Genomic DNA, 20,477 nt, shown 5'->3' on the forward strand with positions numbered 1-20,477 from the left:
AAATGACTTTCAGGCTACTGACAGGGATTGTAAACCTCACCACCAGTTACATTTTGGACCAGAAAATTCTTTGTTGTGAGGGGTTGTCTTGTATCTTGCAGGATGTTTAGCAATATCCTATCTGTAACCCTTAGATGCCAGAAGTGCACTCACCCCAATTGTGACAATCAAAACACCTTCACTGCTGAATGTCCCTGGGAGTGAAAAACACCAGTCCATGGTGACTAGGAGACCCAGAATTGGGATGGATAGCATAAAAACAGAAACACATACATAGATTCCTCTGGGAGTGGGAAATGAAAAAAAATGTTCCAGGACAAGTAACAATTTCCACGAGGGAATCCAGCTTAGCAAACCAGTCAAAAACCTAAAGCTCATAATTACTGGCAGCTAAAATAACAATAGCCATTAGAAGCACAGATAATGCAGATTTAGGAAATGGGTGCTCATGTTTATGCCTGAGCTGGGTATGTGGAAAAGATGCTATGGGTGCAATGGGGACTGTCTGTCAGGTGGGAAAAGAGGGACCCTTTACATGTGTCAGAGGAAATGTAAACTCAGCAGGTGAGGCATGATGGAACAGATTTGATTTGTTACTGTCGCCTGTTCAGCAGGGTGCTCCCTCGCCCTTTTCCAAAAACAGAAGGTCTCTATAGCTAAAGATAACATGCTCCAATAAAGAGAGTTCAAGCTAGGGAAATTCTCTGTATTTAGCATTGATATTTTGTAGCAGATGGTTTTTATTACTAAACATTGGAGGTTAGGGTGGGACTGTCAGAGGAAAACAGGTTTGTATGTTGCTACTACAATGTACAGTAGTTATGGATGGGATCCGAAAATGTTCTTGAAGAGCATCCTGGAGGAGTCTCTCATTTAAGGCTTTATTAGAGCAATTAACTTAAATTGAGAAATAAAACTTCTCAGTTCTGGGGCTTCCATTACTTTTGAGCCTCACGCTAGTCTTGGGAGAGGCAACTGGACAGATCCTTGCATTTTTGCCCTTTTTTTTTTTTTAACGTTTATTTATTTTTGAGACAGAGAGAGACAGAGCATGAACAGGGGAGGGGCAGACAGAGAGGGAGACACAGAATCTGAAACAGGCTCCAGGCTCTGAGCTGTCAGCACAGAGCCCGACGTGGGGCTTGAACTCACGGACCGTGAGATCGTGACCTGAGCCGAAGTCCGACACTTAACCGACCAAGCCACCCAGGCGCCCCTTGCCTTTTTTAATAGATGAGAAATCTGAGTACCAGGGGATTTAGTGACTGGGCCCAAGGTAAGTGTTGGAATAGGAACAGAGTCTAGTCTTTTGACTATAAAACATGGCTTTATGTTAAGAACACAGGCTTTGGAGTAAAATAGACATGGCTTCAAGTCAACTTAAGAGCTGAGGGACCTTGAGAAAGTTAATCTCTCTGGATCACAGTTTCCTTATCTGTAAAAGGGCATAGTAATGAGTACCTCACAAAGTTGCAGTGAGGATTAGGTAAGATGAAATACGTCAAGGGCTTAGCCAAGCACCTGGTAGGTGAGCAGTAGGCAATGGATGTTATCTATCACTGTTATTATACCATTGGCTGCACTGCCACCATTAGTACTGGTTTATGTGTTTTCACTCATTAGCAAACATCAGACACATCCTTGAATTACTTGGACCAAATGGCTCCTTGGGGGACCTCCATTAGGATGACTGATAGGAGGAGAAAAGCAGCACAGTGTTGCCCATAAAAGCAAAATATACGGAATCAGCCTAAAGTGATCAATGGGGAATAATTAAATAAATTACAATGCAACCATAAAATGGAATATTATATATTTGTTAAAAACATTCTTTTAAGAAAAGCTTAGTGATAATGGGAAAGTCTCACATGTAGAGTTAAGTAAGAAAAGGAAGATCTCTATTTAAAAAAACAACATGTTAATAGATGTTGCCCCTAAATGGTGGGCTATGGATCGTTTAAATTTTCATCTCCATACTTCTCTACATTTATTTTTGAGGTTTTCAATAAGAGATATGAACTAAGAAAAAACAAAATCAGTAAACAAATGTGCAAGACCATGAACACGGAGTTTGAAGTGGTGCTATAAACATAAAATCATATTTGGATTTGGTTCAGATTAATGCACGTTAAAAACATGATAAGAAGGCACCCAATCAACTCACAATAAAAAAAATATATTGAACCCCATAGACTCAGTGCAAGAAGTCACTCTGTAGCTGAGAGAGATTCTAAGTAGAATTAATGAAAAGCTGGAGAAAATATTCGGTTCAGGTGTGGGGAAAATATTGTACAATTTTCTCAGTGCAAACTAAAAATTAGGAAGCCTTCCAGAGACTTGGGGGAGCAGCTCAACCTCTTCATTAGACACCATAAAACAGCTTTTGCACAATAATGTTAATGATACAATATTCCACAAGCTGAAATGGAAATGATGACTCTCCCTGCCACATAGACAAACAAACAGTAAGTAGCAACACTGAGGTGTGATGCTCCAGACCAAAAGTCTGGCCATTATTTTTAGATCCTGGCAAACTACAGGCTTTATTATGACCAAGCTGACTTTTTGCCGAAGCTGACTACATGAGAGCCACTGGGGAAACCGTACAGGATCCCGGAGACAGCACTTACACGCCGTGTTACTTAGAACACATTTCTCAACCTTCAGGTTCCTCCCCTATGAGTGGTGGTAAATCCCACCTTGCATCATTATGGAAAAGGTGAAATGAAGCCACGAATGTAAAGTACTTTGCACAGAACCTGTCTCATTGTAAATACTCAACTACTGGAAGTTGTTATTGCTAAATAAAAAATGACAAGCTTTAGATTACAATAGTCAACTAGAATAGTGGTCTAACTATCACTCCAGGAATAGTAAAGACCAACAGGAAGTAAGGAACTCCTGTTGATGTGGAATACGGTCATTTCTTAGCATCCAGACTGCAAGGCAGTATGATTTCTGGTTGCTTCCTCCAACACACACACACACACACACACACACACACACACACACACACACCAAGCTTGTTTCCATATCTGCTAAATAACTTAGGACCAAAGACTTTTTGTCAATTAAAGAAAGTGTATGACCTCGGACCAAGAGACTAAGTTTGAGGTCTTTGGAGAGGAAAATCATGGTTTTGAATACATGGAATTAAGCACATGTATTGGGGTACTCTACTTCTTTCTCATAGTTAGATGGCACCACTCTTCTCCCACTCCTTCCTCAAACCTGAAATGCCCTCCTTCCTTTCTCCCTCTCAGCTCTGAGTCATTCCAGGCCCAACACAAATCCTTGCACCCTTTCCAGGCAGACTTCCTTTACCTGCCCCCCTCTCTTCCCAACCTGTCCATTACTAGTTCTCTCTCTAGTATATTTTATCACACAAGGTTTTAAAATCTTACCCATTTTTATCTGATTGCAAAGATAATATACAATTATTTAAAGAATTCATGCATGATAGAGATACATAACGTAACAAACAAAACTCAATAGACCCAGACTGCTTATTCATTCTCTACTGATTTCTAATTCTTATGTAATAGGAGAAAAAGGATAACATAAAACAGAAAACAAAGGAAATGTCAACATCTCTTATACTTGCGTTCCTGAGAGATAACCACTATAAGAATTTGATGATGTTCCTAGCTTTTTTCTAACCATACATTATCGTGGGTGTGTATTATTAGTTGGGATACAATGGTTTGGAATTTCCTTTTTTATAACTTGCTGATATATCTTAGACAACTGTAACCAGATTTTATCCTTCTCGAGAGCCCTGTCTCCTTTTGCATACTGATGACCTCCCCCAACAAGTCTAGAGCATAATAAACAACACAGTAGAGATAATGAATGATGGAGAACACTAATATATCCCATTTTCTGCTGCATCTGGGTGAAATAAAATACTTTTTAGATCTAAGGGCCGGGGAATGTGGTTACCAAAAACCCTTCCTAAGCCACAACACTCTTCCCTGAGAGGATAGAAGTGGGAGAGGGGCTGATATTCTATTGTGAAATAGCCCAGTTATTATATAACATTACTACATGAGCACCCACTGCCACCTCCTGGAGAGCCCCAAGGAAAAGCAATGGCCAACTATTCTAGTAATAAATGCAGTGATAATAGTAACTGCTAATTTCTGAGCACACCCTAAGTAACGTGTAGTGCTAGGCATACAAAGAAAAGTAAGAGACAAACTTGGTCTGCATGGAAAGCCATGGGACCCCTGGGAAGGGCCATCTTGTGAAGATGTCATAGAAAAATAGAAAAACTGACAAAAGAGAGGGACAAATGTGACTATGAGTCTAGAACCAGGATGCACAGAGGAGTAATTCCACCCAAGACAGGTATACATCAGGAAGAGAGGCCTGACTCCAGTGATATCAGATGCCCTGACTTCACATTTTTTTTTTTTTTTTACCAGAATTCCACTTTGGGGAATATTATGTAAGGAAAGGAAGAAATAGAGACACATATAAGATTTGCGATCCGGATGTTTAAAACAGTGCCATCTATGATGGTAGAAAAATGGAAACAACTTAAATGTTCAACAGAAGAGTGAATCAACACCTGGTATATCTTTTTGATGAAATACTGTATGAATTCATTAAGAATTGAGTCTGAAAAATATTTAATGACACGAAAATGTATTTTCATACTGTAAGGTTATTTTATACTGTTAAGACAAAAACATGTTAGAAAATAGTATATACAGTATGATTATTATTTTGTTTTTTTAAAAAAACACGTGCAGGTATATACTAAAAGACTGTCTGAGTGTGTGCCAAAATGTTAATATAAGTTTTTTTTAGTGATGGGGAGATGGGATTATAAGTGAACTTTACTCCCTTTTCTGTGTTTCTCTGTATTTTTCAATTTAAAAAAGATGTTATATAATCAGAAAAGAAAGCACAATTAGAAGGTACTTCAAAAGAAATACGACAAAAGCCCTCAAAAGACATTCAATACAGGTTATTTGATAATTTAAAAATATTCACAGCCTAAATATCCATTAATAGGAGAATGGCTATGTAAAACAAGACACATCAAGACACTGGAATAATATATACTTGGACCATTAAGATCACATTTTCCAAGCATAACTGTGATATATTACTTCCCTGAAGCCATAACAAAATTCTGATCCAGCTAAATGACAAAGAGGGGGATGCAAATAAAAGAGATGGAAGAAAGAGATTCTGCAGGCAAAATGCAAAAACAACAAAACAAAACAAAACAAAACAAAAAAAAGACATAACTCAAGACCAGAAGTATTAGAAGAAATCAAGATAGTTATTGAACTTTAATGAAAGGTACAATTCCCCCAAGAGGCTGTAACAATGATGAAGAGGAAACCTTTCTACCCCTATCTGTATAGCTTGGAACTATGTTAGGCCAAGACCCATAGAAACCCTAGAGAAACCAACCACGCACAGTCCCCCACAGAAGAGGTCAATCCAAGAGTGAACAGATCACACAAAGATAATGCTGGGTACACTGTGACTAACAACAAATGAGGCTCAGGGTATGTAAGGTATGTGAATATACCTAGAATAACACTGGAAGGAAATTATTAAGATATTAACAGGGGCTGTTTGGAGTGGAATCTTTTCTCTTTCCCCTTTTTTGTATTTTTCCACAATGAGCATATATACTCTTATAATGGAAAAGAAATGAAGCTCATGTTCAGAGAGAACGTAGGTCTCAACCACAGCGTTGTGAACACAGCATTCCACAACACGCACTGGACCCAGCTCAAATGCGTCTAGCAGCTGTGTGGAGCCGGCGGCAGGCACGGCTCAGCCACCCGCCCCCGCCTGCCTGAGCAGCGCTCACTGTCCTCACTAAGCAGGAGGGGCGCACGCAGGCCCCTTTAGCGCTGGGCTGGCATGTTCTTCCCCAGCAGACCAGCAAGGAGATTTTTAGGCCAAGAGGGATGCAGACATCTGTGCTCTAGTCTATCAGCAGCAGTAACTTCCCAGTCAGACACAGACGGAAGGCCAGGCAGACGGCTGTCCCTCTTCAACCTCCACAAACGCTGTCTTTGTGTTGAGGCCCGAGCCCCCCGTCCATCTGGGGCACAGGGGAGGCAAGAGAGAACAAGTCCTGCAGTGTCTTGTCGAACTGTTGCTGCCAGAGCCACTCACATTTGTGGTCGGGGTTTTAACCTTTTTGGAAAAGGGTACCAGCTCCGGGCTGTCCTGATATCCTTCTGGGCTAACCTGTGGTCTCCTGGGGAGCCAGAGGAAGGACTGCCAAGTGTTCCATTATTGATGAAAGGATTGTGTTTGGGTGTTCGGCCCTAAGTCATCTCTTCTCCTATAATACAAGGAACCCAACCTCAGACATAACTGGACACTAAAAGGGATATATATGTCTCTATGAGGCCAGGTGCCACGGACAAGGGATACTGTGACAGAGAACCAAGCTGCTCAGTTACAGTCTCAAGTTGTTTCTGGAAGGAGAAGAGGAATACATTAATACATGCCTGTGAGTAAGGAATGAATGCTGAGAGGTTTGGGGCAGCCCCTATGCCACTCTCCTTGCTCTCTGTTCCTCCCCTTTTAGAATGTGCATCAAGACGCCTGCACACAAAATGGAAGAGGATGCGAAGTTGGCCTACTGAGTACTCCTTTGGGGCCTCCTCCCCCCCGCCTCTTCCTCTTCCCTGTTCTTCAGGCCACATTAGCACCCTATCCCAGTTTAGCTGGAGAGGGAAGCAGTAAAGTCACGGAGCAATTACTGGGATGCAAGGACTGGAAATAATTCTGCAAAACATGTACTGTATGCACCAAGGTGACCAACAGGGAGATATGTGGGGGGCAAGACAGCATTCTCTATGCTTTGCAGATCGTCTTGTAAACATGGCTGTCTAACTCTGCTCACAGACTCAGGGGCATATTTCTATTCACTGACCCCTCCCCGCTCCAAGGACACACTCACAACAGAAGGACAATGCTCAAGTTCTCTCTGTGTCCATGTGTGTAATCACTGTGAATAACAGTTCTGCTTCTGCCAGGTTGTTTCTGTCCCATAAATGGAGCCTGGAGCTAGCTATTTATCATGATATTTGAAAAAAGTAAATTAAAAAATTATTTTGCCAAAAAAATTCTTTGAGGTTTTAGAAACCAATTTCCACATGTCAGATTCCTCCCTCAGGTCTGGCTTTCTCATCCTTGTTTGGCCTCAGTGTGTTGGATTTCAGACATGGCTTGATTTCTTTCTGTCCCAGTTCTCTAGGTCAATGCAAATTTTCAAGGTGATCAGATATTTCCTGAAGTGTTCCCTGTGCAGTATCCATGTAGGGCAGAGGTGGGAGAAGAGGAATAAAGGTTGCCCGGGAAGCCAAAGGAAAGATTTTGAAGGTATGACAATAGAGGATCTTATAGCAACATGCAGTCAGGCCTGGGCTGTGGTGGGAGGCATAGACCAAACTATATTCTAGATAGGAGCACAAACATGGAGTCTATAGGCCAGGCAAAGTGATGCTAGTGAATCAAGGGGTTGGTGTTGGAAGGATAATTGGGAGATGTGGGGACATCTGTAGGTGACAGTTGGCTAGCTACCCAGGTCTAGCTCATTATTGCCATGTGGCAACACAGGACCAGCACTGCCAAGCCTTTCAATTCTTTAAAAGAAGCCAGAACTCCAAATTCTTATATGGATTGTTTGGATTCTTATAAGTTAGCTGTAAACACTACACAGCCAAACAAAACACAACTTGAGGGACAAATATGGCCATAAATCTACTAGAAGGAACTCTGTCCAGGATGTAAGCAACATGAGGGCAGGATGTAGAGCTTTGTGCTTGATGAGGGCCCACTCAATGCTTACAGTGTGAGTGAGGACCTTCCCAGGGAAGAGGTCTGACTGTCCAAGGGGGGCCAATGGGAAGAGATGGCTGGCAACATGGAGGTCTCGTAATCAAGGGAGGAAATAATTAGAGAGCGAACTTGAGCCCCAGCCACTTGGATGGAAAGGAAAGGGTGAAATGGCAGTAGACAGACTAAAGAATTTTCAAAAAGCAGAACTCAGCGAAAGACCAGATGTGCAGGACTAGGGCGGTGATGAATCTTCCAGGGGAAGCCTGTGATGAACTTGGCCAGAGGGCTCAGGGACTGGTCATGGGGGAGAGAAGGTAAACACATTTTTCTTCACTAGCTTCAAAGCCCTTCATCTGGCTCCCCTAGATGACCTTATTTTTTTTTTCTTCTCTATTCTCCCACAAAGGGGATCAGGGGATAACCAAGGGCCCAGAGGCCCAAGCACCGAGAGAAATAGAGACAAACCTATAGCTAATTAGGTGATAAGGCATTCATTCAGGAGAAACTGAGGAGAGCTAACAGGGGCATGGACAGGGCAGGAAATAAGCACTGAATAAGGACAGCATCCACAGGGAAATGGCAAGAACAGCTTGGGCTATGCAGAATCATGACATGTTGGCTGAACGGTGCAGAAGCAATGGCAGGAAGGGGTGAGGGAGACCTAAAACAGTTCTTGAATCATAGATTTTCACAACATAGGATATGCCTTGGGTTCTGGTCCACAATTTTCTTAATAACTTGGAAAGCCAAGATAAAAATATGGCTAAGCAAAAGTATTCAGGACAAGTAAGAAATGGCAGACTCAAGACTACTCAGCTAAGCAAGGTAAGCCTTTTCATGGCATGACTTTTGTTGGTTTTAGGATTTTTATGATTATCAGATTTGGTCCCAGGCCTTAGAAAATCTCAGTTTTCACCTTAAAAGATAAACTTTATTGGGAGTTTAAGAACAACTATAGCCACTTGTTTACCAAAGAATCATTATAGTAGCTAATGTCTACTACTTAGCCAAGTAATTAGTAAATTAGTGATTGCTACCAAAGGGCTTAGTATAGTTTTGTTAGCAAAATAGCCCTTTAAATGCACTATCTTATAAATACTAGGGACTTTAATTTTTTTTAATGTTTATTTTTTATTTTACTTTTTGAGAGAGAGAGAGAGAGAGAGAGAGCGCAAGAGCGTGTGTGTGAGCAGGGGAGGGGCAGAGAGAGAGAGGGAAACAGAATTGGAAGCAGGCTCCAGGCTGTGAGCTGTCAGCACAGAACCCAATGCAGGGCTTGAACTCACAAACCGTGAGACCATGACCTGAGCCAAAGTTGTATGCTTAACCAACTGAGCCACCTAGGTGTCCCTAAATACCAAGGACTTTAAGTGTACTATCTTATAAATATTTACAATGATTCTATTCTAAAGAAGCTGGTGGCATCATCTCCAATTTACCCATTAGGAATAAAAGCAAGATCTAGAGATGTTATGTCACCTGCCCAAGGTAACAAAGTCTCTGAGTGACAGAGCCACGGTCAGAACTGAGGTACTGTGCTAAGCCTCCAGGGCCTTTGTGCTAAGCATGGAATCAGCAAACATTTTCTGCACAGGGGCCAGATGGTAAATATTTTGGGCCTTGTGTGCAATATGGTCCCTGCCACAACTCCCCGACTGTGCCATTGCAATGCAAAAGCAACTATAGACAATACATAAATATTTAGGCATGTCTGTTTTCCAATAAATCTACTTACGGACACTGAATTTGAATTTCATATGATTTTCTAGTGTCATGTAATATTATTCCTCTTTTGACTTTCGCTCCAGTCATTTTAAAAGGAAAAACTATTCTTAGCTTGTGTACCATAAGAAAACAGGGAGTGGGCTGAATTTTTCTCCCCAAGCTATAGTCTAAGCACTAGGCTCTCCTACCCTCCAGCTCAGGTCTAGTTTTCTTAGAGATTTTAGGACAAAACCTGTGAGTGTGCATATGGATGGGGTACAGGACTCGGAGGAAAGACCTGACTCCTCAAGTCAGCCCTCAAAGGACTCCATCTGACCCCAGTTTACAATTTGAAAACAAATCTTTCTTCCTTTTAAGTTCCCTTACTTGCTCCCTTCTGTTGAAATAAGCACTGATTCAGATCTAAGGGGAGGTTCTGGGTAGGACAGGAATGTCCCCTCCTGCACAAATGGTTTTCTGCAAACACAAGCCCACCGTGTCCTTCTTACCTGCAGGGTTTGGCTGAAGCGTTTTAACGGTGTGGCCTTCACGGGTGGGATGAGGTTTGCTAGCGATGTGACTCTGGAAAGGGGTTTGACCCGTTTATTACTAGGCTCCTACAGGGTTAAAAAAAAAAAAGAAAGGAAAATGTCAAGGTTGATTACAGACGACATAACTCCACCACACACACTCCTGTCCCAATCCACTCTGGCTGCACACAGTCTGTGGAATGTAAACAGTGTCCCATCTCTCTCCAGCTGTGTGGAGGTGACCTGGCTCAGGAGCCAAGAAAGGGGAAATGGCAGGGGGACATCAACAAAAGCGGCCTCTGAGCAGACAGCAAATGGACAGGGTCTGCCCCTTACTCCTCACACCCAATATCTGACAGCTTTTTAATTCAGAAGCTTCCACTCAGAATCATTTCCCCCAATGCTTCCTGTAGAGAAAAGCTGCCTCAAATTTCCCATCTAATGACCTTGTCAGGCAGTTGTATTTTGATGCTTCTGGTTTCATCTTTTTAAAAATGTTTTTCCTACCTTGCCTGAAGCTGCTCTCCAAATTTCTTTTATGCAATGGCTTTTCTAAAGCACAAGAAATGTTTGATTTTTTAGTTCACTAAATTAAAAAAAATTTTTTTAAGGAATTTCTTCTATTACTAGGCCTTTTAAAAAGCATCTTTGTACCTACAGTATATTTGAAATGCACATATGAATACTTATAAAAACAACCAGCAAAAGAAAATGTACAGAGAGAAAACTACACCATGGGCATCGGTTTTTATAATTCATATAGTCACGTTTTGAAAATCACCTCCACATAAAACATGCAAAATAAAACTTGCAAATCTGCAAAGTTACCCCAAACCAAGCAGATGGGTGAGAGGGAGCCTACCCATCTCAGTGACTTTGCAGATGAGAATTACATAAAAACGACAAGCTGTGAGAAAGAAGGACATGACAGACAAAACATTTTACAAAGACAAAGAGAACAGTTACCCTTGCCTTCCTAAGCTCCATCTGACCTGCAGTAGATGCCGGACAGCACATGAAGACACCAAATTTTGATGGAAAAAGCCAAACTTGCCAATTGTTGTAGCGAACCTCAACCATTTCCAGAGGGAGCCTCAAGATGCTCATCTTTCTTTTTCAGCCATTGCTTTCAAAGTTTCGAGGGTTAAACCAGAACTTCAGATTCTCCAGGGCATCCCTGCAGGGTGTTTTGAACATAGTAGGTGCTTGGAAAAATCTTGCCTGAATTTGGAATTTTGCCGAGAAACTCTCATGTCATTTTGTGCCTTTGCTGATCTCAGGTATCAGAAGCCCCCTTGGAAACAGACCCAACCTTTTGGGCATTTAAGTAGAAAAATAATTAAAAGACCAAAGAAAAAAAAAGTGCAAAATAATTCCACGATGCTGCCAGGATTCACTTCATTATTTCTTGAAGCAGTGAAATACTTTTCCAAGACAGAGAATGAATCAGGGCTGCCGGGGACCTCTCCAGCTTTCTGGCATGCTAAGCTGAACAGACAGTAGGAAACTCTCTGAACACTGGGAAGGCTCAGTTCCAAAATGCAAAGGATGAATCTCTCAATATGAGGGAATCACGTTTACTATTGTTTAAGGGCTGAAGAAAAAGATCCAATAGCCCTTCTGCTTCCAGGTGACAGTGTCCTTCAGGATGCTTCCTGTCCAGGGCCTGGCTTCTGAGCATCTGTGCCCAGAGAAGGATTTTTAAAATATTTTTTACGTCACAGCTGCATCATCAGCAAACTAAATCCACACACACACACACACACACACACACACACACACACACACACCCTCTTGAGCATCCCCTGAATTTCTCTGTATAAACTCCTGCTTCGGGCTGGAAATGCCAGAGTTGTAATATCACCACCTTTGGTGGCACAAACTGCATTGCAGCAAACGAGGAGGTGAGGGATTTCACAGGGCAGCAGGACTTGGTCTCAGATGATCCTGCAGGCACCTCTGAGCCTGGAGACTCATCGCCAGATTTTTAATGGCTAAAGGTGCTGGATCACAGATTCTGTATCAGAATGGGAAAGCTGAAGGGCAAACGCCAATTGGGTTCTCCCGCTTTAAAAAGGGGCAGGGAGCATTGCACGCTTGGTGGGATGGGGGAAGGTTCAGTTCTGTTCCCCTTGCTGTATGTATCATCTTTTCTAAGGTTTTGCTGACTTTGCTGTCCATTTCATATGACCCAGTCGATGGGCGTTTCCTACGCAGTTAGGAGATACATGCACACTGCAAATGCCAGCCACTCTGCAGGCTGTATGCCGCACGGCTACATGATATTGTAATTAAAACTCCTTTCCTAAGGCATTAGCCATTTGGAAGTAAATATCAGGCTGCTCTCTGGCAATCTGACATTCCCGAGTAACGAACAATTGAACCAGAAACTGTTGCTGCCTGATTTAGGGCTCTGATGTAGCAAAGCAGGCAGGTACAATTTTAAAACCAGAACACTTGCAGGTTATTGGATCTATTGAGGAGGCTTTATGCCTGACCCACATGAGCAAAGTATGAATTATGGTTTCTCCTTGAGGGCTTCAGTGAGAATAGGAGATTAAAAAAATTCTTGGCCTAATTTGATTTTTCTTTTCCATTTACTCAGTATGTCTCCAGCTGCATTTTACTGCTATCTAAAAAGAGCCCTCAGGGAAAATGTTTCCAGATTCTAGGTAAATAGCTCTACTGAAAACCAGCAAATGCAATTCCAAGGATGCTTTCGGGCTTTACAAAGAGATGACAGAATACAACCTGCAGAGACAACTCAGCTGCCAGACCAAGCTGGGCAAGGTCAGTGCTAAGCCCAGAAACAAGATATCTGTTTCAAGTGTGGACACTACCCCCACCATGCAGTTTTAAGACAGAGAAGGAGGGCATCTCACTAAAAAGGTTAAAAAAAAAAACAAACCAGAAAAAGGCATTGAATATTGTGTGTAGGCATTGAGTATTGTGTGTTGGCAGTATTTTCTGAATAAAAAAGTTTGCTTCATTTTTTCTAGGTCTTACAGGGTTTTTTTGTTTGTTTGTTTTTCTCGTCTTATTGCACCAGCTAGGACCACCTGTATATTATTGATTACAAGCTGAGACAGTGGGTACACTAGGGTAATTCTTGATTCTGATGTGGTTATTATGAAGATTTCATCATTATGAATTGTGTTTGCTGACAGCATGAGAGAGATACCCTTTATCAAGGAGAAAGAGTTCAACTCCATGCTAAGTTTGCTGTGAATTTTCATAATGAATGAATACTGACCTTTATCAAATGTTCTCTCTTTATCTTTCCAGAGGACAAGGAAAGGGAAAAAAAGAAGGGAGAGGTGGTGGGAAGGAAAGGAGACAATGAAGAAAGAAGCATGGAGATCACATATTTTCGTAAATGAATTAGCACAGCAATTTAAAACATCTCTTGTGGAGCCAAAGCATCAGAGACTCTTAAAAACTGAGAACAAACTGAGGGTTGATGGGGGGTGGGAGGGAGGGGAGGGTGGGTGATGGGTATTGAGGAGGGCACCTTTTGGGATGAGCACTGGGTGCTGTATGAAAACCAATTTGACAATAAACTTCATATATTGAAAAAAAAATAAAATAAAACATCTCTTGTGCTTGAAATACAAACAAAGGGAATAAAGCACCCAATGACATTTCATTTTTAATGTGAGATTTTATTAAATAGATTTTCATATTCCTTCCCTAGGGAAGACAGGGAAGTCTCCTCATTCTTATCTCCCAATAGGTAAAAACCAAAGCAGATTATATGCATGTAAGAAAGTGCCTATCATATCAATATGATCCAGCACAACTTTTTATTCCTTCAAAAATGATTCCATTCTAATAGACATGGCATATAGCAAACCATCACTCATTCTCCCTGTACTTCATTTTTGCAGCTAGGGTAGGGTTGGGGAGCAACAGAAGGGTCTTCCTTATCATGTTTGTAGCTGCCCTGAGACTACCTTCACTTAGCCACAAACTCAGCCCAAGAGGGTGAGAAAGGACTGACCACTCTACTGCTCTTGCTTGTTCTACACCTGATGAGAATCGACTGTGCTAGCAGATGCTTTCGCCCATAAGTTAATGGACTCAGAAAAGTCTTTCAAATGTTTGAAAATACCAGGGAAGCCTTAGGCAGGGCTCCATCTGTGTGACAGAAGGCGTGCTGGGAACTGCACACCCAAGAGTCATGTTTAATCCACCCAGTACCCCTCTAGGAGGCTTTCATCATCCTTACGTTAAACAGGAAGTTATAATTTCAGACTGATTGAGAAGTCCTAGCATTATGAAATAACAACAACAACAACAACAACAACAACAACAGTCTCATATTTATTGCAGGGACTCCCCTTAATGCTTTATAGATATCTACTAGTTTATTCCTCCTAATAGCCCTGAAAGGTAGCTACGATTATGAGGCAAAAGATGAGCAATGTGCTTAAAGTCACTGAAAAAAGGTGGCCAGGATTTAAACCTAGCAGGTTGGCTTCAGAGCCAATGCCTTACAGCTTAGTATAAGGGGCCAGATGGTAAATATTTTAGGCTTTGTGGGCATCTAGCCTCTGTCATGATTACTCATCTCTGCCATCAGTCTTAAACAGTATGCAAATAAATGAATGTGACTATGTTCCTTTAAACCTTTATTTAGAGATTAAAATTTGAATTCCATATAGTTTTTACATGTCACAAAATATTATTCTTTTGCTTTTTTCAACCATTAAAAATAGAAGCCATTCTTGGGGCGCCTGGTGGCGCAGTCGGTTAAGCGTCCGACTTCGGCCAGGTCACGATCTCGTGGTCCGTGAGTTCGAGCCCCGCGCCAGGCTCCGAGCGTCAGGCTCCGAGCGTCAGGCTCCGGGCTGATGGCTCGGAGCCTAGAGCCTGTTTCCGATTCTGTGTCTCCCTCTCTCTCTGCCCCTCCCCCGTTCATGCTCTGTCTCTCTCTGTCCCAAAAATAAATAAACGTTGAAAAAAAAATTAAAAAAAAAAAAATAGAAGCCATTCTTTTCTAAGGAAGACCAGAGGAAGTAGGCTATATTTGGCTTGTGGGCCACAGTTTGCAGACCACTGCTCAACACAACTGCTGGCTCCTGGGTCAGTGGTCCTCAGCCTCAGCTTTTCTACTGTAACATGCCAGAGGAAGTAGGCTATATTTGGCTTGTGGGCCATAGTTTTCAGACCACTGCTCAACACAACTGCTGGCTCCTGGGTCAGTGGTCCTTAGCCTCAGCTTTTCTACTGTAACATGCCCAAGGACTCCCAGGTACAGCACCCTCCCAAGGCACACTTAGATAATCATCAAGCTCTGGAGAGGGCACAGGCTTGGTTTGCTTATTCTTTCTGTAGCTAGCTAAGCAGGGTCCTCCCCTGGTAAGCACGAGATATATCTGACTTATCTTTTATGTGAGTAAACCCTATCCCACTACATTTTATTGTCTTAACTTTCCAAATAAATCAGCCCAAACATGACACAAACTTTCCCTGACCATTGATGGTTACAAATAAGGGACAAATAAAATGATAGGTTGCCTGGGATCTGCTTCACTGTAACACAGGGATAGAGAGTGGGGTTGTGTAGGAAACAAAGCTGATCACAGGTTGGTAATTGTCAAAGCTGGGGGCTGGGCACGGGGGATGCAGTATGCAGTCCTGCCTGTGGTACGCAGTAAAAATGCTAGATGATACAAAGGTTTATTTTATTTTTTTTTTTAATTTTTTTTTCAACGTTTATTTATTTTTGGGACAGAGAGAGACAGAGCATGAACGGGGGAGGGGCAGAGAGAGAGGGAGACACAGAATCGGAAACAGGCTCCAGGCTCTGAGCCATCAGCCCAGAGCCTGACGCGGGGCTCGAACTCACGGACCGCGAGATCGTGACCTGGCTGAAGTCGGACGCTTAACCGACTGCGCCACCCAGGCGCCCCACAAAGGCTTATTTTAATGGACAGAGAACCATTTTGCAAATGTATCAGTGAGCAGACAGATGCCATCAAAGATCTGTACTTCAGACGTTAGTGAGGGCCTAGTGACAAAGGATACTGAAAGAGTCAGATGCTAAGACATTATCTAAAATTGAACATAATTAGAAGAAACTTGGTAAAATGAAAAAAAAAAACCCACTACTGAATTTCAGTAATTTTCAACTAACATAGGCCATAATAGGGAAGGGTCCATGTAGCTGGGAAATCAAAGGCTGAGAGAGCTACCTTGAAACATTCGAACTTAAAGATGAGCAAACTGATGGAGAGGCACCGACCCAGCCACCAGACTCCCTGAAGTCTGCTTCATGCTACTGACTGGTGTTTTATTTGCTCTCATTAAGAAAGCTATCAACAGGCTGCCAATCGCCAGACTCCATGACATAAAACAGTCTGGTAGAGTTCAAATCAGATGTAGAAACATACAGAGAAAATAGGAGCCATTCAAGGTTGGACTGCCCAGGGAGAGGAGACCTCTGTTCTGTTGGATTTATTTTAATCTGTGAGTATGCTTTCCTTTTCCCAATTCTGCCTCCCAATGTATATTTTTCTCTCCATTTCTACAATAGCACCATCTTCTACTAAGAAGGCAAAGACCTCCCATCCTTGTTAGATCGTCCCTCCTACTCTGCCTCTCTCCAGCCAAATAAATGTAAACTCATGACTACCTGACTGCTTGACTTTACCACCCCCATCCTTAGGACCAAAGGCTGGCTCATGCTGTCTTATGGTTTATGCCCAAGATTCTCACCCTTCAAAACTTCTAAGCCACCACAAATATTATGGTGTTCTCACTTATTTTGACACCTCCTATTGCCAAGGCCTCCCCACCCTTTCAGGGTTTCTCACTGACTTGCTGGCCAATTCTTTTACTCTTGCCTGTGCCCCCTCCAAGTCCTAGCTTTCCTTCAGGTGGCTCCACTCCTCCCCTTTGGGGGACCAGACAGCCTGCGTTGTACCTTGTCCCTCAAAGACAAGATATTCCTGCAGGTTCTCCTTCTAGATAATGTTTTTCTAACTAAATGATTGAAAATGAACCACATTAAAAAAATCTATCTATCTATCTATCTATCTATCTATCTATCTATCCATCCATCCATCCATCTATCTATGTCTGGCTATCATACATTCTAGCTGCGTGACCTTGAGCAAGTTACCTACCCACAGTTTCTTCAACTGAAGAATAAGGAAAGAATTCTCCTATAATGCAGTAGTGAGAATTGTGGGTAAGAGCTATCATTTAATTCTGTAAAAGCTTATAATCTGTGTCAGGTTTACATGGATTTGCTCATGGCATCTTCAGAACATCCAGTGAGAGAACTAATACCATTATTCTCATTTTATAGATGAGTAAGCTGAGGTTCCATGAGCATAAGTACTTACACAGGTCACCTATCTCAGGTGGCAGAAGCAAGATGTGGATCCTATCTCAGACCACACACCTCAGCTACACTATTCCAAAAAGCTACAATATTCCAATAGCTACACTATTCCAAAAGACAATGATAATGAGTGCAAAGCACAGTGCCTTGTGAAAAGCAAGCTTTCCATGAACACAGCCTAAAATCGAACTCACAAATTGGTATGTTTTTACTAGATTATTTCTCCTCCCCTTCCCCCTTGCCACTAAGAACAGGTGAATTTATCTAATCACCCAGTGTATGCATTCTCTTTTTTAAAGAAACTGATCATGAAATAATTTTGGATTTATAGAAGAGTTGCAAGAATAGTACAGAATGTTCCGTGTACTCTGTACCCCCCTTACCTGAAGTTAACATCTTACATAACCATGGCACATATATCAAATCTAAGATGTTAACACTGTTACAATAATATTAACTAAACTATTAAAGGATTTACTAGAATTTCATCAGCCTTCCCACTAATGCCACTTTTCTGTTTCAGGATCCAGTCCAGAATCTCACATTTATACTTCACTGTCATATATCTACAGTTTCCTCTAATCTGTGACAGTTCCTTGGTCTGTCTTTCATGACATTGACACTTTTGAAGAGTACTGGTCGATTATTTTGCTAAATATCTCTCAGTTTAGATCTGTCTGATGTTTTCTCACGATTAAATTAAGATTATGCATTTTTGGCAAGAACACATCAGAAGTGATGTGTCCTTTTTGGTACATTATATCAGGGTAACATTATCTTATTGCTGGTGATGGTAACCTTGACCATTTGGCTAAGGTGGTGTCATGGCTTGAACTGTATACCCCTAAAAAATATGTGGAGGTTCTACCCCCAAACCTGTGAAGGTGACCTTATTTGGAAATAGGAACTTTGCAGATATAATCAGTTAGGATGACTTCATACTAGATTAGAGTATGTCCTAAATCCAATCACTGGTGTCCTTCTAGAAGGGAAATTTAAAGACATACAAGGAGAAGGCAATGTAACGATGGAGGCGGCATCCATAGAGTGTACAATGTAACATGGAGGTACATACATAGAGTGATGCACCTATAAGCCAAAGCACACCAAGGACTGACAGCAAATACCATAAGCTAGGAAGAGGCAAGAAAGGATTCCCCTGCAGGTTTCAGAGGGACCATGGCCCTGCCAATACCTTGATTTCAGGCTTCTGGTCTCCAGAACAGTGAGAAATAATTTTGTTGTTCTAAGCCACCCAGTTAGTGGCACTTTGTGGCAGATGCCCTAGGAAACTAATACAGGTGTTGTCTGCAGGATTTCTCCCAGTAAAGTTACTATTCCCTTTGTAATTAATACATAGGTTGGAAGAGATACATTGTGACTACACGCATCCTTTTAAATCTAACTCTGTGACTGCTTACCCAGCATTTGCAAAATTGGCCTCACTGAAGTGTACATGTGTCACCCTTGGTGGGGGTCGGGGGGAGATGTTTCCTGGCTCAGCAGGGAGAACCAGAGGCTGATCCAGGCAAAGTACCCAAGAGAGTCAATGTTGGCTGGGGCGGGCAAAGAGAGGGGCAGATGATCAGCAGGCAGGGCACAGTGGACCACAGGGCCATGCAGGGCGCGGAGGCAGCAACGAGGAGGCCTTCAGAGAGCTGTTTGAGCAGGAGGACCAGGGCTATAGGAACATGAAAGGGAGCTTCTTTGGAGTCTGCAACTGACTCTTCATCTTTGTTTTTTTTTTTTTTTTTTTTTTGAAATAGAAAAAGACAATAATGAAATAATGGTTTCAACTCCAAAATTTCCATTAATTTTTTTTTCTCTGCTCTTTTCCCTGGCACAGAGCTAATTGACCTGGTGTCATCTGTTACCAGAAGTTGAAAGGCAAATAATGAGGCCCAAATTCCAACGGAAACCTGGCTTCATTGATTAGGCCAAATGCATTTCAAAATTATTGGTTTTAACCCACAAGGTGAGCAAAAGGTCTTCACACTCAGAACTACAATTTTCCTTTAGAGATTTTTATCAGTGGTTTCAACAAAAGGGCTACAGACTTTGTGGACTTTGACAAACCACCAGGAACAGCGCCCTGAAGGGGTCCTTGATACTTTGTCTCAGCTAATCTCAAAGACGGGGGCCACACCCTTGTGCTTATTCTCTCCTGCAGTCTTGTTGCCCTGCCCTGTGCATCCAAGGGAAATCTGATTTCCTCTTTGATGAAATGGCCCAACTTTCTCCATATCAGATGCTTTAAGAAAAACATCTCAATTTCTTTAAAAAAAAAAAAAAAAGTTGTGTGGGTTTTGTTCACTTATTTTTATTTTTGTTTTTGTATTTTTGCTTGCTAAGGAAGAGTCAGGAAAGTCTGGATAAATAAACCAGACCACTCTGAGTTAGTTGGGTCTCATGGCCAAGCTGCAGACAGGGTATTGGATTTGCTATGTTGTGATTCCAACAATTTCTCCAGCCTCCTCTCATGGAAACGCTAACCAGCAGATGACGGAGATGTCACAAGATGGTCTATGCAAATCCACAAATTAAACCATCAGCTCTCGGGGCCATAAAACTGAACACACGAAGCTTGGAGAGATTCTATTTATTCTCTGAACATCAAGTCTTCTCTGCCCACGCCAGTTAGCACCTACGGCATCTGGCCAAAGTCTGCCTGTGAGGTGGTTGCTTTTGGGAAGCCTTGATGAAGGGGGAGGCATCAGGAGGCCATGTGACTAAGCTGAAACAATGCTGGCATGAGCCTCTGAAAGCCTGCTCCATCCCTCCTCCAAACACAGTCTCCCATAAAAAGCAAATAAAAAATGAGCATAGAAAGAAATCACACTTTATGATAACTTCTGTGGTCAGCCCGGCTTCGTTTCCTCCAGGCCTCCCTGCTTCCTTCAAGTCTACAACACATGCTGGCAAAATGCTGTAGTTCCCTAATGTGCGCATAAACTAAAATGACCAAGGGAAGGGGTGGTGTGGGGTGAGGGAGATGGATTTCAGCCAGCAGAAGCAATTAATTTTACTACAAACTCTGAGAGGGCTAATGTTCAGGGCAAACCATT

The 20,477-nt window shown here is 42.1% G+C and overlaps 1 protein-coding gene across 2 annotated transcripts in view; it reads right to left on the reverse strand.

Moving 5' to 3' along the window:
* ARHGEF3 (Rho guanine nucleotide exchange factor 3) overlaps positions 1-20,477 on the reverse strand; it is a 179,742-nt gene that overhangs the window by 33,681 nt on the left and 125,584 nt on the right. For both annotated transcript variants that reach the window (XM_047094551.1, XM_047094553.1), the window contains one exon: positions 10,041-10,148. In XM_047094551.1, coding sequence (XP_046950507.1) covers positions 10,041-10,148 — 108 coding nt within the window. The remainder of the gene's footprint in view (positions 1-10,040; positions 10,149-20,477) is intronic.

This window comes from Lynx rufus, unplaced genomic scaffold (genome assembly GCF_022079265.1).
Source record: "Lynx rufus isolate CCGP_SWC_20201006 ecotype Redwood Valley unplaced genomic scaffold, mLynRuf1.p SCAF_4, whole genome shotgun sequence".
Lineage (NCBI taxonomy): Eukaryota > Metazoa > Chordata > Mammalia > Carnivora > Felidae > Lynx > Lynx rufus.